A 22,537-nucleotide genomic window follows, 5' to 3' on the forward strand; every position below is an offset into this window, starting at 1 on the left:
GGGCCATCTACCTGAAGGGGTTTGTGTTTTATCTACCTTCCAACTTATTAGGACTTTGGTTTTAGCTAGGTTGACTCTAAGGCCCTTCAATTCTAGACCTTGCTTCCACACCTGAAACTTCTCCTCTAGTTCTGATAGTGACTCCGCAATTAGGGCAAGGTCATCAATATATATATATATATATATATATATTATATATATGTGTGTGTGTGTGTGTGTGTGTGTGTGTGTATTTATATATATATATATTTGTGTGTGTATCCCATCGCTTGACAACCGATAAACCAATATTTCTCCAAGAAATATGAAATTCATGTGTATAAGAATATGCACAAGATAAAATTCATACGTCACATGGTGCAAAGCAATAGGGAATAAACAACATTATCAATATGATGACTACATGCTAATTTGGGGTTATAGAGGCCCTATTTAACTCAGTTTAGTGCAACTTCTCATAGAAATATGTTTACTTACCAGTTAATTTATCCATTTCTTGAAAATCTGGATCAAAATTGATATTTGAATCCTTGAATTCGTCTTCTGTATGACATCTAGCTGAGTGGGAATCCATCATTTTGACAAATAGTGTCAATATGTATTAATCATATGCAAAATACATCAGTTTACCACCCTCTTTTTTTCACTTCACACATTTTCGCCATACCGTGGCCAGAATCAGTAATGTCCACAATGATTTAGTAAGAAATTTTTCTTTGTTATGGTATAAAATTCTTGAAGAGATTGTTCTTTTCTACATGAAAATTAACTATAAAATTTTCACTTTTATATTTTGTAATAATTATCTGACCTACTCCCATCGAGTTTTATGCCAAAATAAAGCTAAAAGATTCATCTACATATGTATATAATTTTCAACAAAATTTGAGTTATGGTGCTTGAGCACATTGAACTAGAATGAGGGCTACTGTCCAGCAGACAAAATAATAAAAAAAAGGAGACAAACTTTGAAAATAGGTGAAAATATCAGGGTGTTTAAGGGGCCTTGATATGATATGTAACTGTTGGATTTGAATTAAAACTATATTAGAAGAAAGCTCACATCCAATGCTTTTAAATGATATACAATTTTCTATGGAAAAAGTTTATTTTGGCATGAACATGATAAAGCAAAAAATGTGATTTTTTGTGTTCAAATTGTTTGTTTCCATTATACAGTTCTCTATAGTGATACACCAACTTTTGTTTTACATCGTTCAGGTTTTATTTTTTTTTATGTATAAAAAATTTTTTTAGTCAGAAAATAAAAAAAAAATCTTTTAGGTTGTTTTTTTTTATCTGATGAGTCAGCTACAAATGGTTGAGAGTGGTAAGTAAAGCAAACAGAATTCATTTTGATGAAATTACAAATTATTGATGAATCACTCTCCTGTGATTGACAGTTGGTTATAGGTTTAGTTTTAAGTTTAGCATTGGTTTTTACTTTGTTTGAAATGTATTAAAGCTTTGAATATTAATAATTAATGATAGTAATCAGTTTCTTACCATGTTTATGTGGTTATTTGCCAAGTACACTCAATGCTTTGAACATTGAAGTATTGTGTGAAATTATTTTATTGGCTTTTCATATTTTAGTCATTTTTTAAAAATGAGTTTTCTAGGCAAATCTAGTCATCTGTGATCTTGAGCATGAGGAAGTAAGTCAAGAGCATTTTGCTCAAATACAGTGTGTGTTTGTGGAAGGCATTACATGTATGAGAATGTACGATATATATGACAAATCATTTTGACAAAAACTAGCAGATTTACATTTGTACCACTTTGTTTTTGGTACGTGCCACTTCCTGCCATATCCCATGAAAAGCATCATATTTAAAACCTATCTTTGTATTTTATAAGAGTCAGCTGAAAAGTTCATAGGCTGACCAAGATACTCTCATGGAATGTATCCAGATGAGGTTTATTTTTCAACATAAACCTCTTGCAGTCCACAATGCTTGGATTCCATTGGTAAAGAAGCTTTCATCCTGTTGATCAAAAAGTCATAAACCACAGGTATGAAGTAATCATCACTGATGCTGGTTCCCAGCCAAGTGTTTTTTCATGTTGGGGAACAGATAATAGTCAGATGGGGTGATATCAAGAGAATAGGGAGGGTGATTAACCAGTTCAAAACAACAGTCATGCACAGCAGACATTGAAACCAAGGACTTGTGTGATGGACCATTGTCTTGATGAAACAAGACTCTTTGGTCCATTTTCCTGGGTGTTTGGTCTTGATAGGCTTTTGTAACTGCCTCAGCAAGTTGGCATTGTACTCTCCATTGATTGTGCAGCTTTTTTGAAAATAGTCAATAAGCACAATGCCTTTTGCATCCCAAAAAACTAAGGTCATCACCTTCCCTGCAGATGAAATTACCTTCTTTGGAGCAGGTGAGTCAGAGTGTTTCCACTGTATGGATTGTCTCTTTGTCTCTGGTTCAAAGTGATGAACCTTACACTCATCCTGGGTTAGGAAACGTTCAAGGGAACCAGCTGGATCTGCCTCAAACAATGTGAGATTTTCCTGTGATGTGATGAGCCTGGTATACTTTTGTTCAGGTGTCAGAAGATGTGGCACCTACCAAGCAGAAACCTTTGTTCATTGTGCAGAATATTCTTAACTCTTCCACAAGATATGCTAATAGCATTAGCTATTTGATTTATAGTCAATTGCCTGCTATCTGTCACCTTGTGTTGGACATGATCAATGTTTTCCTCAGTGATGGCAGTTGCAGGACATCCAGGCATTGGGTCATCTTCAAAATTCTACCTTCCTCTCCTAAATTCAGCTGTCCACTTTTGTACTGTTGATAAAACTGGAGTGTCATCACCTAGTGTAGCAACTATATCAGTATGAATGTCCTTGGGTGCTGAACCCTTTTTCTGTAGCTACTTGATAACACCATAATGTCAAATTTGTTGATCTCCAAGAGAAGTCGCTATTAATTACTTTTGAAGCAGGTATCACTATAAATTCTTGAAAATATGTAAATGTAATTTTTACTGTACTTTTTCATGGGCATCCAAAAACATTTTGGTACTCCATTTGTGAAATTTGGATGAATATTTTAGGAAATATGACAATTTGAATGGTCAGCAAATTGGTTGAAATTTTGCCTAGTGAGTAATACTTAACCATATTTGTGATGTCACATCTTTGAAACTTAGGTGATAATCATCTTCAAAATAAAATAGTTAGCAAGCTATAGCAGATGACTATTTTTACTTTCAAGTTCTTGGAAAGCAAACTTTGTTTTTTGACAGTTTTTTTTAAAGATTTTATGTAAAGCCTAGTTACAAACAATTTCATGGTTTTCCAGACCTAGCTAAATACAAAAGTATAAGTGACAGGGACTTGAGTTTTGGCACATTTGTTGTAGGTATAGAACTAAATATATTCTGAGATTTTGGGACATGAAACTAGTTTGATAAAATTTCAATGGACTATTAGAAATGGCTGTAAATAGTAAAGTTTCAAATCAGGATGCCCACATATAAGTTGGGTTTTCTTGTAACCAGCAGAACTGAGAAAAACATCGCAAAGGGCTTCTCACTCAGAGTGAAAGGTTGATTGTACGATGTATGTGTGCGAACTGCCATGCTTCACCGCAGTGAAACATGGGCCATGACTGCTGAAGACATGCGAAGGCTCAAAAGAAATGTAGTTAACATGATCTGCTGGATGTGTAATGTCAGTGTGCACACACAACAGAGTGTAAGTGCCCTGAGAGAAATGTTGGAGATAAGAAGCATCAGATGTGGCATGCAAGAGAGACATTTGCGCTGGTATGGTCATGTACTACAGATGGATGAGGAGAGCTGTGTGAAGAAGTGCCACTCCCAAACAGTGGAAGGAATCTGGGGTAGAGGGAGACCCAGGAAGACATGTGATGAGGTGGTCAAGCATGACCTTTGAACGTTGGGCCTCACAGAGACAATGACAAGAGACCGAAACCTCTGGAGATATGGTGTGACTGAGAAGACCCGGCAAATAAAGTGAGTTCACAGCTGTAACCCACATCAGTGTTACATAACTAGCCCACTCAAAAGTTCCTTGGATTGTAGGGTGACATGGCATGCTTGAGGAGACCTATTGAGTCAAGTACATCAAAATCAAATCAAATCCCATTCAGATGGAAATTGTAGTTGTGATCCCCATGCCGGTGGCACGTAAAAAGTACCACCTGAACGTAGCCAATGCCAGTGTCGCCTTGACTGGCTTCCATGCTGGTGGTATGTAAAAAGCACCATTCGATCATGGTCAATGCCAGCCCCCTCTGGCCCCTGTGCCAGTGGCACGTAAAAAAGCACCTCCTACACTCTGAGTGGTTGGCGTTAAGAAGAGCATCCAGCTGTAGAAACACTGCCAGATCAGACTGGAGCCTGGTACAGCCTTCTGGCTTCCCAGACCCTAGTCAAACTGTCCAACCCATGCCAGCATGGAAAACGGACGTTAAATGATGATGATGTACATGCAGCTGTGACGGGAAATTGTTGAATCACCATCCGTGAGTTATGAGAGGATGTGCAGTTTAGTTATGGTTCAGTTCAGTCCATAATCACTGAAGATTTGGGTAAGAGATGCATGTCTGCCAAGTTTATGCCAAAACTGCTTTCAGCTGACCAAAAAGACACTCAGGGTTCCAGTTGCACAAGCTCTTCTTGATTATGTTGAGAATGATCAAAACATTTTGAAAACTTTGCATTGGCCACTAAGTAGGCATCGCCAAACTTTTGGCAAAATTTGATGCAGATTCTCTGCTCAGTTTTATCTCTCATGGTCAATGCGACAATCACATGCTACATACCTTCCTTCCAAGCATTGCTGTAAACAGTGGATGTGAGCTAGAACAAAAAAACTTAATGCGCATGCACAGCAGAATTCAAGGTCAATCTGTGGCAAGCAGCTTTACTCTGCATGCTTTAGCTTTGTTACTATAGCAACAGTCTAGACTACTTATTAATCAGACCACACATATATAAAAAAATTTTTTTTAATATTTTCAAACGGAAAGTTGTGAGATTTTAGAGAGATTAAGCTGTTGTCTCTAGCACATTTCATGACCGCTTGGTACCTTTCTTAGAAATGCATGTAGAGCTAGATTAAAAAAACAAGTAAAATCTGAAAACCAGTTCCTTGCTTTAACTTTAAAAGCATAAATTAGATATTAAAAACATCTGCAACTTACAGCAAACTTTAAAAAAACAAAACAAGCATCACATCTGACAAAATATAATTATTATTGGTGAAAATTTGACCAATATTTCTTAAAGAGCAACAAAATTTGCATGTACTAGAATATCTACTAGTTAAAATTTGAACATTGGTCTCCACACATTAAAATAGCAAGAGGGAATAAACAGCATTCTCAGTATGGCAATTCAATGCTAACCGTGAGCTTATGTAGCTCAATTTAGTGGGGTTTTTTTTTTTTTTTTTTCCAGAAATATGCTTACTTAGGAATTAGTTCAGCCATTTTTTGAAATTCTGGCTCAACCTCAATATCTGAAGCTTTGGATTTATGTTCTGGTTGATCTCTCTCATGTGAGAATACACCACCCTCTTTATCAACTTTGTGCTTTTCGCCATGTTGTGGCTAGATTCAACAATGACCATACTGAATTCGCAAGAAAATTTTCTTCCTTATAATATAAAAATGTTGAAGAAAATTGTTCTTTTCTAAGTGAAAATTAATGGTAAAATTTTCACTTTTATATTTCATAATGATTATCTGACCTACCCCCATTGATTTTTATATCCAGTGCATTGAACTAGAGTGAGGGCTTTCATTCACCAGTCAAAAAAAAAAAAAAACTTTGTGAATAGGGACAAACTTTGTGAATAGGTGGAAAAAGAATGGTGACTGAGAAGACCTGGCATGATATTTAAGTGTAAGCCTTTGATCATAACTATATGAGGAGAAAGTTTACATTCAGATTTTCCATGGATAAAATGTATTTTGACATGAAAATGATCGAGCAAAAAGTGTAAGTTTGAATTTGTCTTCCTTCTATACTGCTCTGTAGTAATATCTTGTTAGAATGTCAGATGTCAGTTTACCTAGAAAGAGACAATGCAGTTATTAATAAGATCTGAAATTAATGCATGCAAGATTTCAAAACTCTAATGTCACTCCTTCATAGCCAGCCTATGAACATTTCAACCCACCCTCATATACTTCATTCAACCTATTCACATTGTATATCTGTTTGACCACACACCACTCATTCCTTGCCAAGTATACTCTGCTCTCCTCGTCCATGTTAGAGTGTATCTGTAATACATGGCTCATATAATTTTCCCTTTTTTTACCCCCCAACATATGTGGTAGGTCTCAAAAGTTTTTCAAGTAAACAATGGAATTTTCTCCCTCCCTACTCCCACAGCCCATCCTAATATCTTTAATCCCTGCTTTTGTTTCCCTTTTTTATGACTTAGTCAAAAGGTAGGGGCATTGTCCTTTCCAAGTACTCTGATACTAGTGATGTTGACATATAATTATGTTTAACCATTAGTCAACATCTGTAGGTAAAAGATGGTTGGTAAAGGAATTCCAGAGTGTTGACACTAGGGAAGAAAAAAGATTAGGTTTGTGGTTAGTGTAGAAGTGATGAGAGAAGGTGAGATATATAAATCAGATGAATACCTTAGTGGAAATTGTATACCACTAACTAGTTCAGTGGAGCAGAAACTGCTGTAAGGGTGATGGCACATATCTGAGGGTCAGAGGGCCAGTGTGTTAAGAGTGAATCTTTGTTAATCAACTGGATGACTTATTTACTGACAGTCTGGGATGTTTGTTTGTGTATGGAAGCAGTATTCCATTGTAAGTCTTATTTAAACTCAGTAGAAAACCTGCAACTGAACAGAGATGAAGTGTTTTCCACATGAAGAGGAAGGTTTGTCTTTGGAATGCAATGTTGGTGATGTTTTGTGTGTGAGATTACCAAGAAAGACCATCAGAGATTGTTATACCTAGTTTTTGCTCCTAGTTAGTGTTTTAATTGCATTTTGTGCAAGACTACAAATGGTGAGAGTAGTGAGTATATATTTGTGGTACTGAGGTAAACAAGATTGTCATTTTTCTATTGAAGGATATTTCCAATGTTTTTATATTCATGTAAGCAGTGCAAGTTTCCATATGGGTAATGCTTGTGTGTGGAAGGTTATGGAAGAATGATCATTGTTAGAGGTGACAGCAAGTGGGTCATTAACAAAAGGGAGGAAGAATTTGAAGGAGATAACCAAGCCTTGATACATGCTGGGTTGATAAAGGGTAGGTTGGAAAGAACCCCTACAATACACACTGCAATTGTGTAATATTACAGGAAACTTCCAATCTAAGACATGAGAGGTGAATAAAGCCAACAGGTTGGTTGCTCAGCTTAGCGGTGCTCATGTCAGAGTCTATCAAAGGCTTTACTGATGTCTTTTGAAACAATATTGCTTTTACCAAGCTCCTCAAGAATAAGGTATCACTGGTGAGTGACATAGGAAAGAAGACTTGTAGATCTAAATCTATGACAGCCTGTGTTCTGGTTATTAAAGAAGAGTAAGGAAAAGAGAGACTTGAGGTATGGAGGAGGTGATTGTTAGCTGTTTTCATCACCTTTGAAACTTTAAAATGAGATCAGTGGTTAGAGAGATTGCTTTTTTGGGGTATGAAATATTAGAATAGTTCCTTTTTGAGAAAGAAAGGTTAAAGAGTTTGATGAGGATATGAGCTAAGTCTAGTTTGAGGATAACAGAAGTGACATAAGTGTAGCCTAGCAACTGGAGGTTTTTTTAAAAAACTTGGCATATAAACTGCTTTTCAAAAGTATAAAGCTGGAGCACTGTTTTTTTCTGATGAACTATACTTCCCAAATCCATGAAACACATCTAGATAGGAAATGGAATAGAAGAAGGCATTGCAATATTCAAATTTATTGAAATCCAAAAATAAATTAGATAATAATTCAAAACCATACAGAGCCAGAAAATCCCCTACTCAAAACTATAATGCCAGGTTGAATAATGTTGCCAAAATGATACAAAACAGGGAAATTATGATATATTTCAATGATATTTTCATGCAATGCATCACCAGTAGTGTTTGACCACCACCTTTCTGAATTACTTCAAAGATACATGATTTCATGCTCCCAGTCAACTTCTGCAGCAGATCTAGTGGAAGCTCTTCCCAGGCCTTCTTTATTGCCATTTCAAGTTCATCAATAGATGAATACTGCTTGCCTTCACTGTACACAACATTTGTGAGATATCCCCAGGCATTCTCTATAGGATTAAGGTCAGAACTTCTTGCTAGCCATGGAGGAAATCCAAAAGTTGCCTTTGCTTTATGAATAGGAGCATTGTCCTGTTGAAATATAAAGTTCTCATCATGGAGCCATCTTCCTTCATCAATGTGAGCCCTGTCCAACATTTCAATGTATTATGCAGCATTGAAAAGGCCATCCATGATGACAGGTAGCAGCTTCCTATTGGCAGATATTGCTCCCCACACCATAAGACCTCCTCCACTGTTCTGCCACTTGGAATAAGTAGAATTTTGTATACATTTATCTGTCCAGTGATACTTATAACCATCAGGGTCATCCAAATTCCATTTTTTCTCATCTGAGAACAGAACCCTGGTTCATTCATTCAATATCCCATGTCTGATGCTGCCAAGCAAATTCCAATCTAAAAGCATCCTAGCTGCATTTTCAGGTGGAAACCACGGTTCAAAATCGCTCTTCTTAAAGTGAATGTTGAGGTTCCTATTCTTGATGATGCCTTGATTTTGGAAACAGAAGAGTAACGTGACTTCTTAACAGCTCTGACAATGGCCCTTTCATCTCTTTCTAGCTATGGGATGTCTACCAGCATGAACCCTGTTGTAGCTATCATGATCTTCCAGAAAATTGTCCTCTAGTGTCCTGCTTTGCCATTTCATCTTAGAAATCTTCCAGTTACTCATTCCTTCTGCTTTCAGTGCAAGAATCTTCCCTTGCTCAATTTTGGAAAGCTTTGTATCTTTAGGTTTACTGAAAATGTAATCTGGATCGTGGTGAATACAGTTGAGTTGAATATTTTCCAAAACAATCTGGAAAGAAATGAAAATGTATTGGTGGTTTTATAGTTTTGAAGTGTTTGTATTCTAGGGAAATTTAGAAAATCAGGTGTTGTAATGTGATAATAAAGATACATGGTTTACATTTCAAAGTATTCACAAAATACACATTTACAATATATTATCTCCCTTAGTCCACATAAATATAGAGCTAAATTTCTTATTAGATTAAAAAAACATGTGGCTTTATAGTTTTGAATAGTAGTTTATGTGGTGGTGACAGTGGTAGAATGTAGAAAAATTGTTTTGGAATTCTGCCACCAGCAGAGAGACTGCTTTCACTGGCAACCTAGCTGTTTAGTAGCATACATAAATCCCAAAGTTTTCGATCTTCCCTTCTATGAAAAATTACCTCACAACATAAGCTGTTGGCTCATAAGGTTCCAAGAAGCAAGTTAGTTTGGAAAAGAAGGGTATGGAAGCTTAAGGATCCTTTGATTAGTCAGAGATTTAGAAACGTCCTAACTGAAGCATTTAATGAGGAGGAGGAGGAGTTACAGACTTGTAACAGACAATAACTGGAATTTTCTACAAGACAACCTATTGAGAGCCACAGACCAAATTTGTGGGTGGTGCAAAGTCCCAGCCAGGCCTAGGGTGATGTGGTAGTGGAACAGGGTAGTCAACAGGGCCACTAGAGCAAAGAAACAGGTTTGGAAGGATGGTGGTAGTAAAGAGTTATATCAAGCAGCTAGAAGGGAAGCTAAGAAGCAGGTATACGTAGCCAGGAGTGAAGCAGAAAGGGAGAAGTTTGCCAATGTCGTACAGTGTGAAAACCAGAGGCTTGAAGTATTTTGGCTTGCATGACAGTGTGCCAGAGAAAATTGTGATGTGGAAGAGAAGTGTGTTTGCATGGATGATGGTTCACTTGCTGTTAGTGACTCTGCAAAGAAAGAGGCTTGGAAGTGTCACAATGAAAGGCTACTAAATGTAGAGAATGCATGTGAGAAGGAGACTGTGCCTTAAGTAGATCTGACAGAGAGAGCAGCAATTCGAATAGACAGGCTGTACATGAGGGAGTTGTACCCAATGACCGGTGTAGTAACGTCATAGTCAACTGCTACAAAGGTAAAGGTGACACATTAGATAGAAATAATTACAAAGATAGCAAATTGTTGGATCAGGGGATAAAGTCAAAGAGTGGGTCATAGCCCTACTAATTAGTGGGAGAGTTAGCCTAGATGAGATGCACTTTGTTTTTGTGCCAGGTCGAAGCACCACTGATGCTATATTTCTGGTAAGGCAACTGCAAGAGAAATTCCTAGCCAAAGATAAACCTCTGTATTTGGCTTTTGTTGACAGGAATAAAGCCTTTGACAGGGTCCCCCGATCTCTTATCTGGTGGTCAATGCGGAAAATAGGGATAGACAAGTAGTTGGTAAGAGCTGTACAGAGATGCTGTCAGTAATGTGAGGGTTGGCAACAAGTATAGCAATTAATTCAGGATACAAGTATGAGCTTGCCAAGGTCAGTCTTCATCCCCCTTCTGTTCATTGTAGTCCTTCAGGCAATAACAGAAGAATTTAAGAGGGGCTGCCTTTGGGAGCTCTTCTATGCTGATGACGTTGTTTGCATAGCTGAATCACTTCCAGAACTAGAGAAGAAATTTCAGGTGTGGAAGCAAGGTCTAGAGTCAAAGGGCCTTAGAATTAATCTAGCAAAAACCAAAGCCTTAGTAAGTAAGAAAGCAGATGAATCACAAATCCCTTCAGATAGATGACCCAACTCAATTTGTAGAAAATGCATAGGTATAAACTCCATAAGCTATGGAGGCATAAGAGGTGCAGCAATATCTGAGGAAGGTTAACAGGGAAAATAGTTTTTGTGTGTTGAAGGTGCACAGGTACAATAAACACCACAAATGTACAGAAAATAGACTCCATCAAATGTCAAGTGGGTAAGCTAGAGGTAGTCGATAACTTCCTTTATGTAAGTGACAAAGTCAGTAGTGGAGGTGGATACTCCAGGAGTGTAGCTGCAAGAATTGGTTGGGAAAAGTTCAGCGCTCCTACTTCTGTTGGGAACAAAAGGCCTCTCTCTCAGAGTGAAAGGCAGACTGTACGATGTAGTTATGCTACATGGTAGTGAGACATGGGTTGTGACTGCTGAAGATATGTATAGGCTTGAAGGAAATGAAGCCAGCATGCTTTGCTGGAAGTGCAATGTTAGTGTGCATGTACAACAGAGTAAACATCTTGAGAGAAAAGCTGGTCATAAGAGGCATGAGATGTGGTGTTCTAGAGAGACAACTGTGCTAGTGTGGTCATGTGATACGTATGGACGAGGACAGCTGTGTAAAGGAGTGCTGATCTCTAACTGTGAAGGGAACCTCTGGAAGAGGTAGACCTAAGAAGACAGGACGAGGTGGTAAAGCATGATCTTCAAATGTTGGGCCTCACGGAGGTGATGACAAGTGACTAAGAGCTCTGGCACTCTGCTATGTCTGAGAACACTCATCAGGTCAGTTGAAATCGTAGTTGTGGCCATGCCGGTGTCATGTAAATGGCACCTGTGCATCATAAATATAGTCGTTGCTGGTGCCATGTAAACGGTACCCATGGATTGTAGTCGTGGTCCTTCGCTTCCAGTGCTATGTAAATGATAGTTGTAGTTGTTTGCTGCCAGTGCCATGTAAATGACACCTATGCATTGTAGTCATGGTCATTGATGGTACCATGTAAATCACAACTGTGAATTGTGGTCAATGCTGGTGCCATGTAAATTGGCACCCGGGAATTGTGATCATTGGTGGTGCCATGTAAGTAGCAGCTGTGAGTCGTGGTCACTGTGGGTGTCATGTAAATGGCACCTGTGCATTGTAGTTGTTGCTGTTGCCGGTGCCATGTAAATGACACCCACCCATGAATCATAGTCTTGACTGTGCTGGTGTCATGTAAATGGCACGACACCTGTGTATCGTAGTTGTGGTTGTTGCTGGTGCCATGTAAATGGCACTCACCCATGAATTGTAGTCATGATCATTAACAGTGCCATGTAAATGGCACATGCCTGTGTATTGTGGTTGTGGTTGTTGCCAGTGTCATGTAAAAGCACCCATTACACTCCTGGAGTGGTTGGTGTTAGGAAGGGCATCCAGGTGCAGAAACCATTCCCAATCAGACTGGAACTTGGTGCAGCTCTCCGGTTCATCAGCTCCAGTCAAACTGACTAACTTATGCCAGTATGGAGAGTTAAATGATGATGTGTGCATTGTGAAATTGAAAGTAATGCAGTTAGAAAATGTAGGCACTTTCTTTCAGGAGTACTACTTCCAGTGCCATCTTGGTTGAGTTGTGGTGGTAGCTGTAACAATTTCAAAATAAAGTAAAACAATTGCTGGAAAGTTTTTGAGAAAGTTGTATTACTTAATAGGTACATGATTTGCTATTTCTTCAGATGTTTTTATTCTGAAAAGGAATGCTAACATTTTTATGCAACTTGCTTGATGTATGCTGTAATTTCAGAAGAGATAGTTGTCATTTAGCCTTGGGTCAATTCTGAGCAAACAGTCCTATGATAAGAAACACTCAAACCTTGACCTTCCCATAATAAGGATATCAATGTTACATTTTGTTTCCATTTTTAAGTCTGTACGCTGTAATTTGAGGAGTTGTGTGTGTTTTAGGTCGGGTATAGACCTTTGATTTAAGAAGAGATTGTTAATTTTACATTTTAGTTTGCATTGTTTGTACAGCTCACAGGTGGAAATTCTTTTATTCTTTTACTTGTTTCAATCATTTGACTACAGCCATTCTGGAGCACCTCCTTTAGTTGAAACACACCAACATTGGTTGTCAAGCAATGGTGAGGTAACTAACACAGACACACAAACATGTACATGTATATGATGGGCTTCCTTCAGTTTCCAACTAGCAAATCCACTCAAGGCTTTGGTCAAGGTGCCATGCAGTGGGACTGAACCTGGAACCATGTGGTTGGGAAGCAAGCTTCTTACCACAAAGCCACTCCTATGCATGTGAATACTTAATTGTTTTTAAACTTTTAAGTTTGACTGAATTTTCAAATATGTTTTTTATATAAGTTTGTGTAAAGTATTGAAAGTGCATGTGGGAAGTAAGATAAAATATAAGATGTTCCATCGGCATAGGTATGCATTTGATTGTATGTAGAAAGGGAGAATGAAGACAGTTATTAAAGCAAACTGATAGGACCTCAGAAAGCTTCTTTTGATTAGGTTTTGCTGAAGTCAAAGTTGATAGTTTATTTTATCAAGTTTCTCTAACATAGCTCTCTTATTTTATCTGCTTGTGGGAAGAAAAAAATTAGAAGAAAAGTGGGCAGCAGATATTGAAATTTTAGCTATTGGAATGCTGATAATCATTTTGAGGCATGAGAAATAGAAGATATCACTGAACTTTTGGAATCTGCTTTACAACGAACTAAAATGCATGGTTGTAAGTTGAGCTATATGTGGACTGATCAATAAATATCCGGATTGTTAGCATAGTAACAAAGCTTAAAGCATGCAGAGTGAAACTGCTTGGCACAGACTGACCTTGAACTCTGCTGTGCATGCACACTAAGTTTTAACATTATAGCTCATTTCTGCTGTTTACAGTAGTGCTTTGAAGTAATGTGTGTAATGTGTGATCATCACATTGGCCATGACAGAGAAGGTTGAGCAGAGAGTCTGCATCAAATTTTGCCAAAAGCTTGGTGATAGCTGCTCAGAGGCCTACGCAAAGTTTTCAAAAAGTTTTCATCATTCTTGACACAATCAAGGAGATCTTGTGCAACTGAAACCCAAGTGTCTTTTTGGTCAGTAATAATGGACTAAACTGAACCATGACTAATCTGCATATCCTCTGATAACTCACAAATGGTGATTTGATGATTTTCCCTCACAGCTGCATGCATATCTGCAATGTTTTTCTGTTTTGCTAGTTGTCAGTCTCCCAGAACGTTTGTCACTATCAATATTTTTTTGGCCATCTTGGAAATGTCTGAACCACTTGTACACTTGTGTGTGATCATACACTTTCTGCAACTTTGCATAGGCCTCTGAGCAGGTATCGCTGTGACAACTTTTTCTGTCATGGACAATGTGACAATTACATGTTACACACATTACTTCCAAGCACTGCTGTAAACAGGAGAAGTGAGCTAGAATATTAAAACTTAGTGTACGTGCACAGCAGAGTTCAAGGTCAATCTGTGCTAAGTGGATTCACTCTGCATGCTTTAGCTTTGTTACTATGGCAACAGTTTGGATACGTATTGATCAAACTTCATATAAGCGGAACAATGTTTGTTAGTTCTTTATAGCTTTTCTACAGATGTTTTTTTATGACAGCAGCTTAACCTTCCCTAAATAATCGAATATTAATTGATAGACAGGTCATGGAAAATAAGATCTGAGGTGTGTTGCTGTGGACAGGTTAAATTTTGCAAATTTCAACATTTTATGGTTCTTATCACTGAATGCTTTTCTTACTAGTGAGTTCTTGCATGGAAATAGAATTAGAATGGGTTATCTATAGAAGCCTAACAGTAGATTTAAGGTTCAAACACATGATCTTGGCATTTAACCTCACAATAATATTTAGTAATAATTAAGAAAACCTCATATTGCACAATTCATTTAGATGTCATTTTCATATTAAATATTACATTACACTTCACAGTAGAAGCCACTTTATCTCTAAATAGAATTTGATTAAAATAATCCATAAATTGTCTGCATTTATTAAATGTTTAATTTCCATAATTTAATTACTCCGCGTGTGTGTGTTTGTATGTGTAATATTCATATTTCTGGAAGTTACCAGTTCATATTTTGTTGGACTCATTTTTATGGATTTTCTCTTTGTCTTTTTCAGAGTGTTACTGTGAACATCTTTAATGGAGCTTTGTGGTGTAGAGTTATGATCACTGAGTACAATTCTAAAAAAAATATGTATCAGTTGAATATATCGTTTTTAGTTTATTATCCAACATTACCAATAATCCTAGTGAAATTCCTTAAAGATCCCCTCCTTGGCATTGTGATGGAGGTAAGGGAGATTTCCTTATATACTGATTGTTAATGACTTCCATGTAATCTTTTTTTTTTATGAAACTTTAAGAATTTGAAAGTTCAGTTGGTTATTCATCAGATCTCTTGTGACTCTTATATTAACATTAAGATTTCAAAATTACTACAAAATTACCATTAGTTTTTCATTTCCTGTCTTATCACGTTAAATAAATCTACGACTGTGCATCAGAATTATAGACATTTTAGCATTACCATGTTTCAAAATCATTCACTCTTCAGCTTTCTCAATTGACTGCACGTAATTTTGATTGTTGTTATATTACTACTGCATGCATTCTTTTGTAACTAAACATTCTCTCAAGATTGGTTTTCCTTTTTTTAAAGAAAATTTTCATGTTCTTTTAGGCTCTTACTTTTCATTAATGTTGAGTTTAATATTGCCAGACCAGCTTTTACCAAGTGTTTTACTATAGTCAAGTAATATGTACAAATAATAAGCTATGATTGGTTCAGTCAATTGTACAAGTAATGTACTGTTGTTGCTCAACGAAAGAGCAAAATATTGTGCAATGTTTTCTGTTAAACAAAGTATCAGTTGTTATAAATCATGTCAAGACTATCCATCTTTTACAATTTTAAATATAATCTGTTGTTTAAATCAATTGTTGATATTCAATGGTTTAAATCAGCAAATAATAGGGTTCTGACAAATTTGATCATATTTAATTTTCTCCCAACAATGAAATTAGATATATCAAACATCAAAATTTTCTTATAACTTTAAAGATAATTTTTCGTGGGGAAAAAACTTTAAAAAAGAATTTTTTTAACCCATTTAAAGTACAAGAATTTTTGTTTGCCAGTGAATGTATGAAAATTTCAAGGAAAAAACTGTCTTTTTACATATTGCTGACATTTGGGGCCAAGTGACAAAATAAATATTTAAGTATCAGGATTTGATTATTATAAATTTAAGATATGAAGGAGATCAACTGCTGAGACAGATTTGAAATATATAAATCTTATAATTAATGGCTTCTTGGCTTTGTACTCTTGCTTGATGGGGGCTGGAGTCATTCCGAGTTAGTGGTCCGAGTTATCATCATGCATAGAGCCAACCAGGTCCACCTATGCGCTCCATTGCTTGTGGTCCTATGCTAGCCCCTCTGCATCCTGTTGTAATTAATACAATTGTTTATTATTTAATCATGGGGAAGGACAGTACCCTTGATTTGTTTCAGGGCCTCTGAAACTGGAGGGAAGGAAGTAGGAACATATACTCAAAGCAGAGGTTTGGTTGAAATGCTTGCAACAGAGTGGGATTCACTAAATGTATCCAAGGATCTGGTGGAAGTCTTTAAACTCTGTGATGGATGAAGCCTACCACCCCAGTAGACTATGGTAGAAGTTGAACTCAGAAAGCAAAGAACTAGAAAAATGCTGATATTCTAACAATTATTTCATTCATGTAAGAATGCAAAGTTGCGACACTTCGAGAGAGTTACTTCTTATGCAATTAAGTTATGTTTCTAATCTTTTTGCAGTTACATCATCATCATCTTTACATCTTTTTCCATGTTGGCATGGATTGAATGAATCTTAACAATACTCTTGCCAGATGTTCTTCTCAAAGACAACTCTTATTTGCTTTTGAGTAAAATACTTTATTCCACTGCTTTTTGCATGTCAAACCACCGAGTTGCAGACATAAGGACATAAAGGATACTACTGCTCAGTGTCAATCCAAAGACACACAAAGTTAATATGTGTGCAAAGATATGCATATACGTACATGCAAATACATATACATACACACACAGTTGCACATTCAGTGTGGAAAGCTATTCATTAATTATATGATGAATATCTTCTCCAAGATTGACACAGTTACCAGCTTTATTAAATAACTGGCTATTTTTATATTCACTGAAGTAAGCATTTAGTAAAAATCATAGTGATACCCATTTTGAACAAATCTACCATGCAGAAATCTATTACAAACAGCATGTTTGAAAACAACTTCACTACTGAAGAAGTATTAAAACAAAATATAGGAAAAAAATAAACAAAGCATTATCAAAGAAGAATTGAAATGAAATATGGGTAAGTAAACAAAATACTTTTAGTTGTAACTATAAGGATTAAAAAAAAAGTGGCAGGATAAAGATCCTTCCCAAGTCATATAGACTCATAGGGCTGATTTCCTGGTTTCAGTGGTGCATATATTTTCCTCTGGACAGGAATCTGGTCTGTTGCAGGAATACATTTTTGCTGGCTGAGTGAATTTGAGCAGCGTGAAATAAAGTGTTTTGCTCAAGGACACAACACATTGTCTGGTCCAGGAACTGAAACCACAATCTTACAATCATGAGTCCAACACCCTAACCACTAAGCCATACACCTCCACATAGCTATAAGAGGAATCTTATAATATTTCTGCTTGTCATTATGTTAGTAATGCTTTCACGTGATTAAAGAAAAGGAGGGTGAGAGAAGCATCCATGGCATGAGGTAGAGAGAACATAATTGTAACATTTTCACATGATTGGTTGAAGGGAAAGAGAACAAGAGGAAGAAAAAGGAGCGAGAGAGAAAGAGGATAGGGTGAAGAGTGAGACAGAAAGAGAGAAGGAAAAAGAGGAAGAGAGAAGTGTCCATGACATGTGATTGGGGGAGCGTAATATTTATTGCATGGTTAAAGAAGTTAGTTGGTGGTGAGATAGAGGAGAGTTAGAAATATAATTTTAGCAAAGGGGTGATATTCTGATGGTGAGATTAAAGAAAGGCACAGAGAGAGAGATGGTGGTGGTGGAGGTGACGCTGGTGAGTGCATAGTGAAAAGTGAATATTTATTTTAAGAGTGCTGTGCTTTAAGTCTATAAATTGTGCATAAAGTATATATATATATATATATATATATAAAGTGCATTAAGTTATCATTGCATTCCAATTTCCTTCACTTTTCAATGAATAGCAGATGAGCAACTATCTTTTGATACAGACACAATACAGGTATGCTTTCAGGCTTTTTGGATAATGTTTTCAAGAATAACCCACTAGGTTTACTATTAATTCTGTGAAATATTCATGGGCCCTGCTAGTTGTAATTAAAGAATTCATTTTTTGTGAAGTTATGAACTCAATAATGGCTTATTGGGCACATTGTTAGGAAATGGCAAAAAAAAAAAAAAAGAAGATTCCTCAGTTGGCTATATGAAAATAATGAAATCATTCTGAGATGAACTTCATCCATAACTAAAACATTTTATAGTGAAGCAGTTACGCCAAGTGACATTTGTTAAACACAAAAGAATGACCTATTATGGTAATTTTTCCCTGAGAAATGATATGTGTAATTTTATTCCTGAAAATGTAAACATTGAACTAATAGTACCACATGGACATTGTCTTTGATCAGCAACAACCTAGGCTTATGCAACTAATACATTGCTAGCAGTCGAGCTGACTGCCGTACTCCTACCATGTCAGCAGATAGCCACAATGAAGTCAACATGTCAGGGAATCTATCAATGAGTGACAATGAAAAAATATGCCTTTATTTATCTATAAAGCTTTGGCTACCACATGCTATATATTAGAGTAAAGTTCAGAAATCCAACTGCTCAATTCTCTTCCACTTTATAGTACTCACATTATAACTATTATTCGTTTATTTATCTATTTACCTACAAAGCTTTGTTTATTCCATACTGTATGTTAACAAATCCAAATGTTCAATTCTGTTTCACTTTATAGCGCCCATATTATATTATCATTATTATTATTTATTTATCTATAAAGCTTTGTCTACCCCATACTGTATGTTATAGCAAAGTTAAGAAATCCAATTGCTCAATTCTGTATACAGTTGCTCTAAATCTTGAAAAATTTCAGCTCTTCATTTGTTTTGTTACCCTCTATCTTATTCAAACGTTCTATTGTTTTCCTCTACTGTAGTCCTAATTCTTGAAAATTTTACCTTCCTCCCTCTCCCTCTCTCCGTTTTGTTACCCACTATATTTTTGCTTGTCTGTATCCTTCCTTTCCCATGTTGATTGCTAATTAGCTTTTGCTTTGTTTGTGGATATGTTACATTGCCTTTAGCTAGGAAATAGGGCATCCATAGTTAGCAGTGCCCCCTCCCAACCTACCCCTACCACATGTACTGGAAGTCTTTCCCGTAGCACTTTTAATGGTTACCTATACGGAATGCTCTCCCCCTTCCATCCCTATCTAGTGTTTATCTCTCAGTAAACATAGCAATTGCGAAGCGAATAAAATGACAATGCAGGTTGAAACCTATTTATACTTTTACAATGTCTGCCAAACACACATGCAAGCTTTCTTTTCAGATGCAAATGCTGTCCCTCATCCCTGTGTCTCCCCAGCCCACACCATAAGAGTTGGCACACTTAATATGTGCACATTGTAAGGTAGGTCTGGTGAGCTTGTTGGGATGCTTGAACAGAAGTATGCAGATTTGTGTTGCATCCAAGAGGTAAGGTTGACAGGAGGTTCTGCTACGTTCCTCACAGGCAAAGTGCTCAGAACAGTGATGGGGTTGGGGGCATGGGTATACTCCTTGCTGAGAAATGGGTTGATAAGGTAATCAAGGTAGTCAGAGTCTGTGATAGAATACTTAAGCTTAGACTAGTTCTACAACATAGAACAGCAACCATTATCTTAGTCTATGCCCTTCAGCCAAATCTACATGATGAACAGAAAGACTGATTTAATGACACCCTCTTGCAGATTACATCATTAACGAATGACAGGAACTTTCTCTTTGTGGCTGACAACTTCAATAGGCATGTTGGACAACATCCGGGTAGCTTCCATGGTGTGCATAGTGGCAACGGATTTGGTTCCCACGATGAGGAGGGAACCAGGCTGCTGGAGTTCTGTGATCTGCTATACTAACTTCAGGAAACCTGCCAGTTACTTGTTCATCTACCAATCTGATGTGCACAATTATCAGATTGACTACATTATCACCAGAAAATGGGAAAGGTAGCTGCTTATAAATGCCAAAACTAACCCAAGTGAAGAATGCACCCCTCAACATAGGTTAGTTGTTAGCGACTTCAGGATCAGGGCTAGATGGCTGCCCAAAAGACAACCAGTGTGGAAAAGAAAGGTTTGGAAGCTTAAGGGTCCTTTGAATGAACAGAAATTTAGAGAGGTATTACTTGAAAAGGAGCATCATATAATGTGGAGGACAAATGAAGGTTGCTATGGGACAACCTGCAGAAGGCTACTAACAAGATCTGTGGCTGGTGCAAAACCCCCTCTCGTCTTTAGGTGACATGATGGTGGAACAGTGTAGTTCACTAGGCCATTAGAGAAAATAAACAGGCCTGGAATGACTGGAAGTGTGGTGGTAGCAGGGAACTGTATCAGGTAGCTAGAAGGGAAGCTAGGAGACAGGTATACTTAGCCAGAAGGAAAACAGAAAAGAGGTTTGCCAATGTTCTGCGTCATGAGGACCAGAGACTTGAAGTATTTCAAATTGCACGACATTGTGTGAGAGAAAATTGCGATGTCCACATGGATGATGGTTCACTTGCATTTAATGGTGCTGCAAAGAAAGAGGCTTGGAAATGCCACTATGGAAGGCTGCTAAATAAAGAGAATGATTGGGAGAAAGAGAGTCTGCCAAATGTTGACCCAACTGAGGGACCAGCTATCTGAATTGACAGTACTTTCATAGATAAAGCAATTTAGGATATGAAGACAGGAAAAGCTCCCGGCCCATCAGAAATCACCACTGAAATGCTTAAAATATCTGACAGTGTAGGCTATGGTCTAGTCACACGTATAGGTAATCAGGTTTTACATGAAGAACTCATGCCTAATGACTGGTGTAGCAACACCATAGTTAACTGCTACAAAGGTAAAGGTGACACATTAGATAAAAATAATTACAGCGGTATCAAATTGTTGGATCAGGTGATGAAAGTTACAGAAAGGGTCATAGCCCAACTGATTTGGGTGAGAGTTATTTCAGATGAAATGCGGTTTGGTTTTGTGTGAGGGAGAAGCACCACTGATGTTATATTCCTGGTAATACAGCTGCAAGAGAAATATCTAGCCAAAGATAAACCTCTGTACCTGGCTTTTGTTGACATGGAGAAAGCCTTTTACAGGGTCCCCCAATCCCTTATCCGGTGGTCAATGCGGAAACTATGGATAGACAAGTAGGTGTTGAGAACTGTACAAGCCATGTACAGGGATGCTGTCAGTAAGGTGAGGGTTGGCAATGAGTATAATGAAGAATTTTGGGTACAAGTAGGGATTCACCAAGGATCAATCCTCAGCTCCCTCTTGTTCATCAATCCTCCAAGCAATAACAGAGGAATTGAAGACTGGCTGCTCCTGGGAACACCTCTATGCTGATGACCTTGTTCGCATAGCTGAATTACTTCCAGAACTAGAGAAGTTTGAGGTTTGGAAACACGGTCTAGAGTTAACCTAGCAAAAATCAAAGTCTTAGTAAGTAGGAAGGCACACAAATCACTTCAAGTAGATGGCCCTGCTTGATCTGAAGAAAAGGTGTAGGTAGAAACTCCATAAGATGTACCCAGTGCAAGCTGAGGATACATAAGAGGTGCACAAGTACAATTAACACTAAAAATGTACAGATAATAGATTCCATCACATGCTAGGGGGAGAAAACTAGAAGTAGTTGATAGCTTCCATTACCTAGGTGACCAGGTCAGTAGTGTGGGTGAATGTTATAGGAGCATAGCTGCTAGATTACGAATAGATTGGGCAAAGTTCAGAGAGCTCCTACCTCTGCTGATAACAGGGCTTCTTACTCAGAGTGAAAGATGGACTGTATGATGCCTGTGTGTGAACAGCCATGCTATATAGCAGTGAAACATGGGTTGTGACTGCTGAGGACATGCCTAGGCTAGAAAGAAATGAAGCCAATGTGCTTCACTGGATGTGTAATGTCAGTGTGCATGCATGACAGAGTGTAAGCATCCTGTGAGAGAAGTTGGGCATAAGAATCATGAGATATAGTGTGGAAGAGAGATGACTGCTGGTATCATCATGTGATGTGTATGGATGAGGACAGCTGTGTGAACAAGTGTTGGAAGACATGGGATGAGGTGATGAAGTGTAATCTCCAAATGTTCGGCCTCATAAAGGCAATGACAAGCGACAGGTCTGGCAATATGCCATGCTTGAGAAGAGCTGTCAAGCCAAGTGTGACCATAGTCATGGTCGATGCCAGTGTTGTGTAACTGGCCTGTTGAAAGCACATTTTAAGCATTGGGAGATTATTTAATTTTAATAACTATTTTTAGAAAAATCTAACAAAAATATAAGAATCAAATCACTCTAACAGTGCTTAACAAAATTGGAGGGAAATATGACAATATGAGTAGGGTGACCCCTCCCTTCCCCCCATTTT

At 37.5% G+C, this 22,537-nt stretch overlaps 1 protein-coding gene across 4 annotated transcripts in view; it reads left to right on the forward strand.

Moving 5' to 3' along the window:
- Nucleotides 1-22,537, forward strand: part of LOC106877567 (centromere protein N-B-like) — a 136,755-nt gene that overhangs the window by 51,541 nt on the left and 62,677 nt on the right. For 3 of the 4 annotated variants that reach the window (XM_052974164.1, XM_052974162.1, XM_052974161.1), the window contains exon 5: nt 14,960-15,133. The exons of the other annotated variant lie outside the window; for it this stretch is intronic. In XM_052974164.1, the coding sequence (XP_052830124.1) occupies nt 14,960-15,133 (174 nt within the window). The remainder of the gene's footprint in view (nt 1-14,959; nt 15,134-22,537) is intronic. 4 annotated transcript variants of the gene reach the window in all.

Source organism: Octopus bimaculoides, chromosome 17, assembly GCF_001194135.2.
Source record: "Octopus bimaculoides isolate UCB-OBI-ISO-001 chromosome 17, ASM119413v2, whole genome shotgun sequence".
NCBI lineage: Eukaryota > Metazoa > Mollusca > Cephalopoda > Octopoda > Octopodidae > Octopus > Octopus bimaculoides.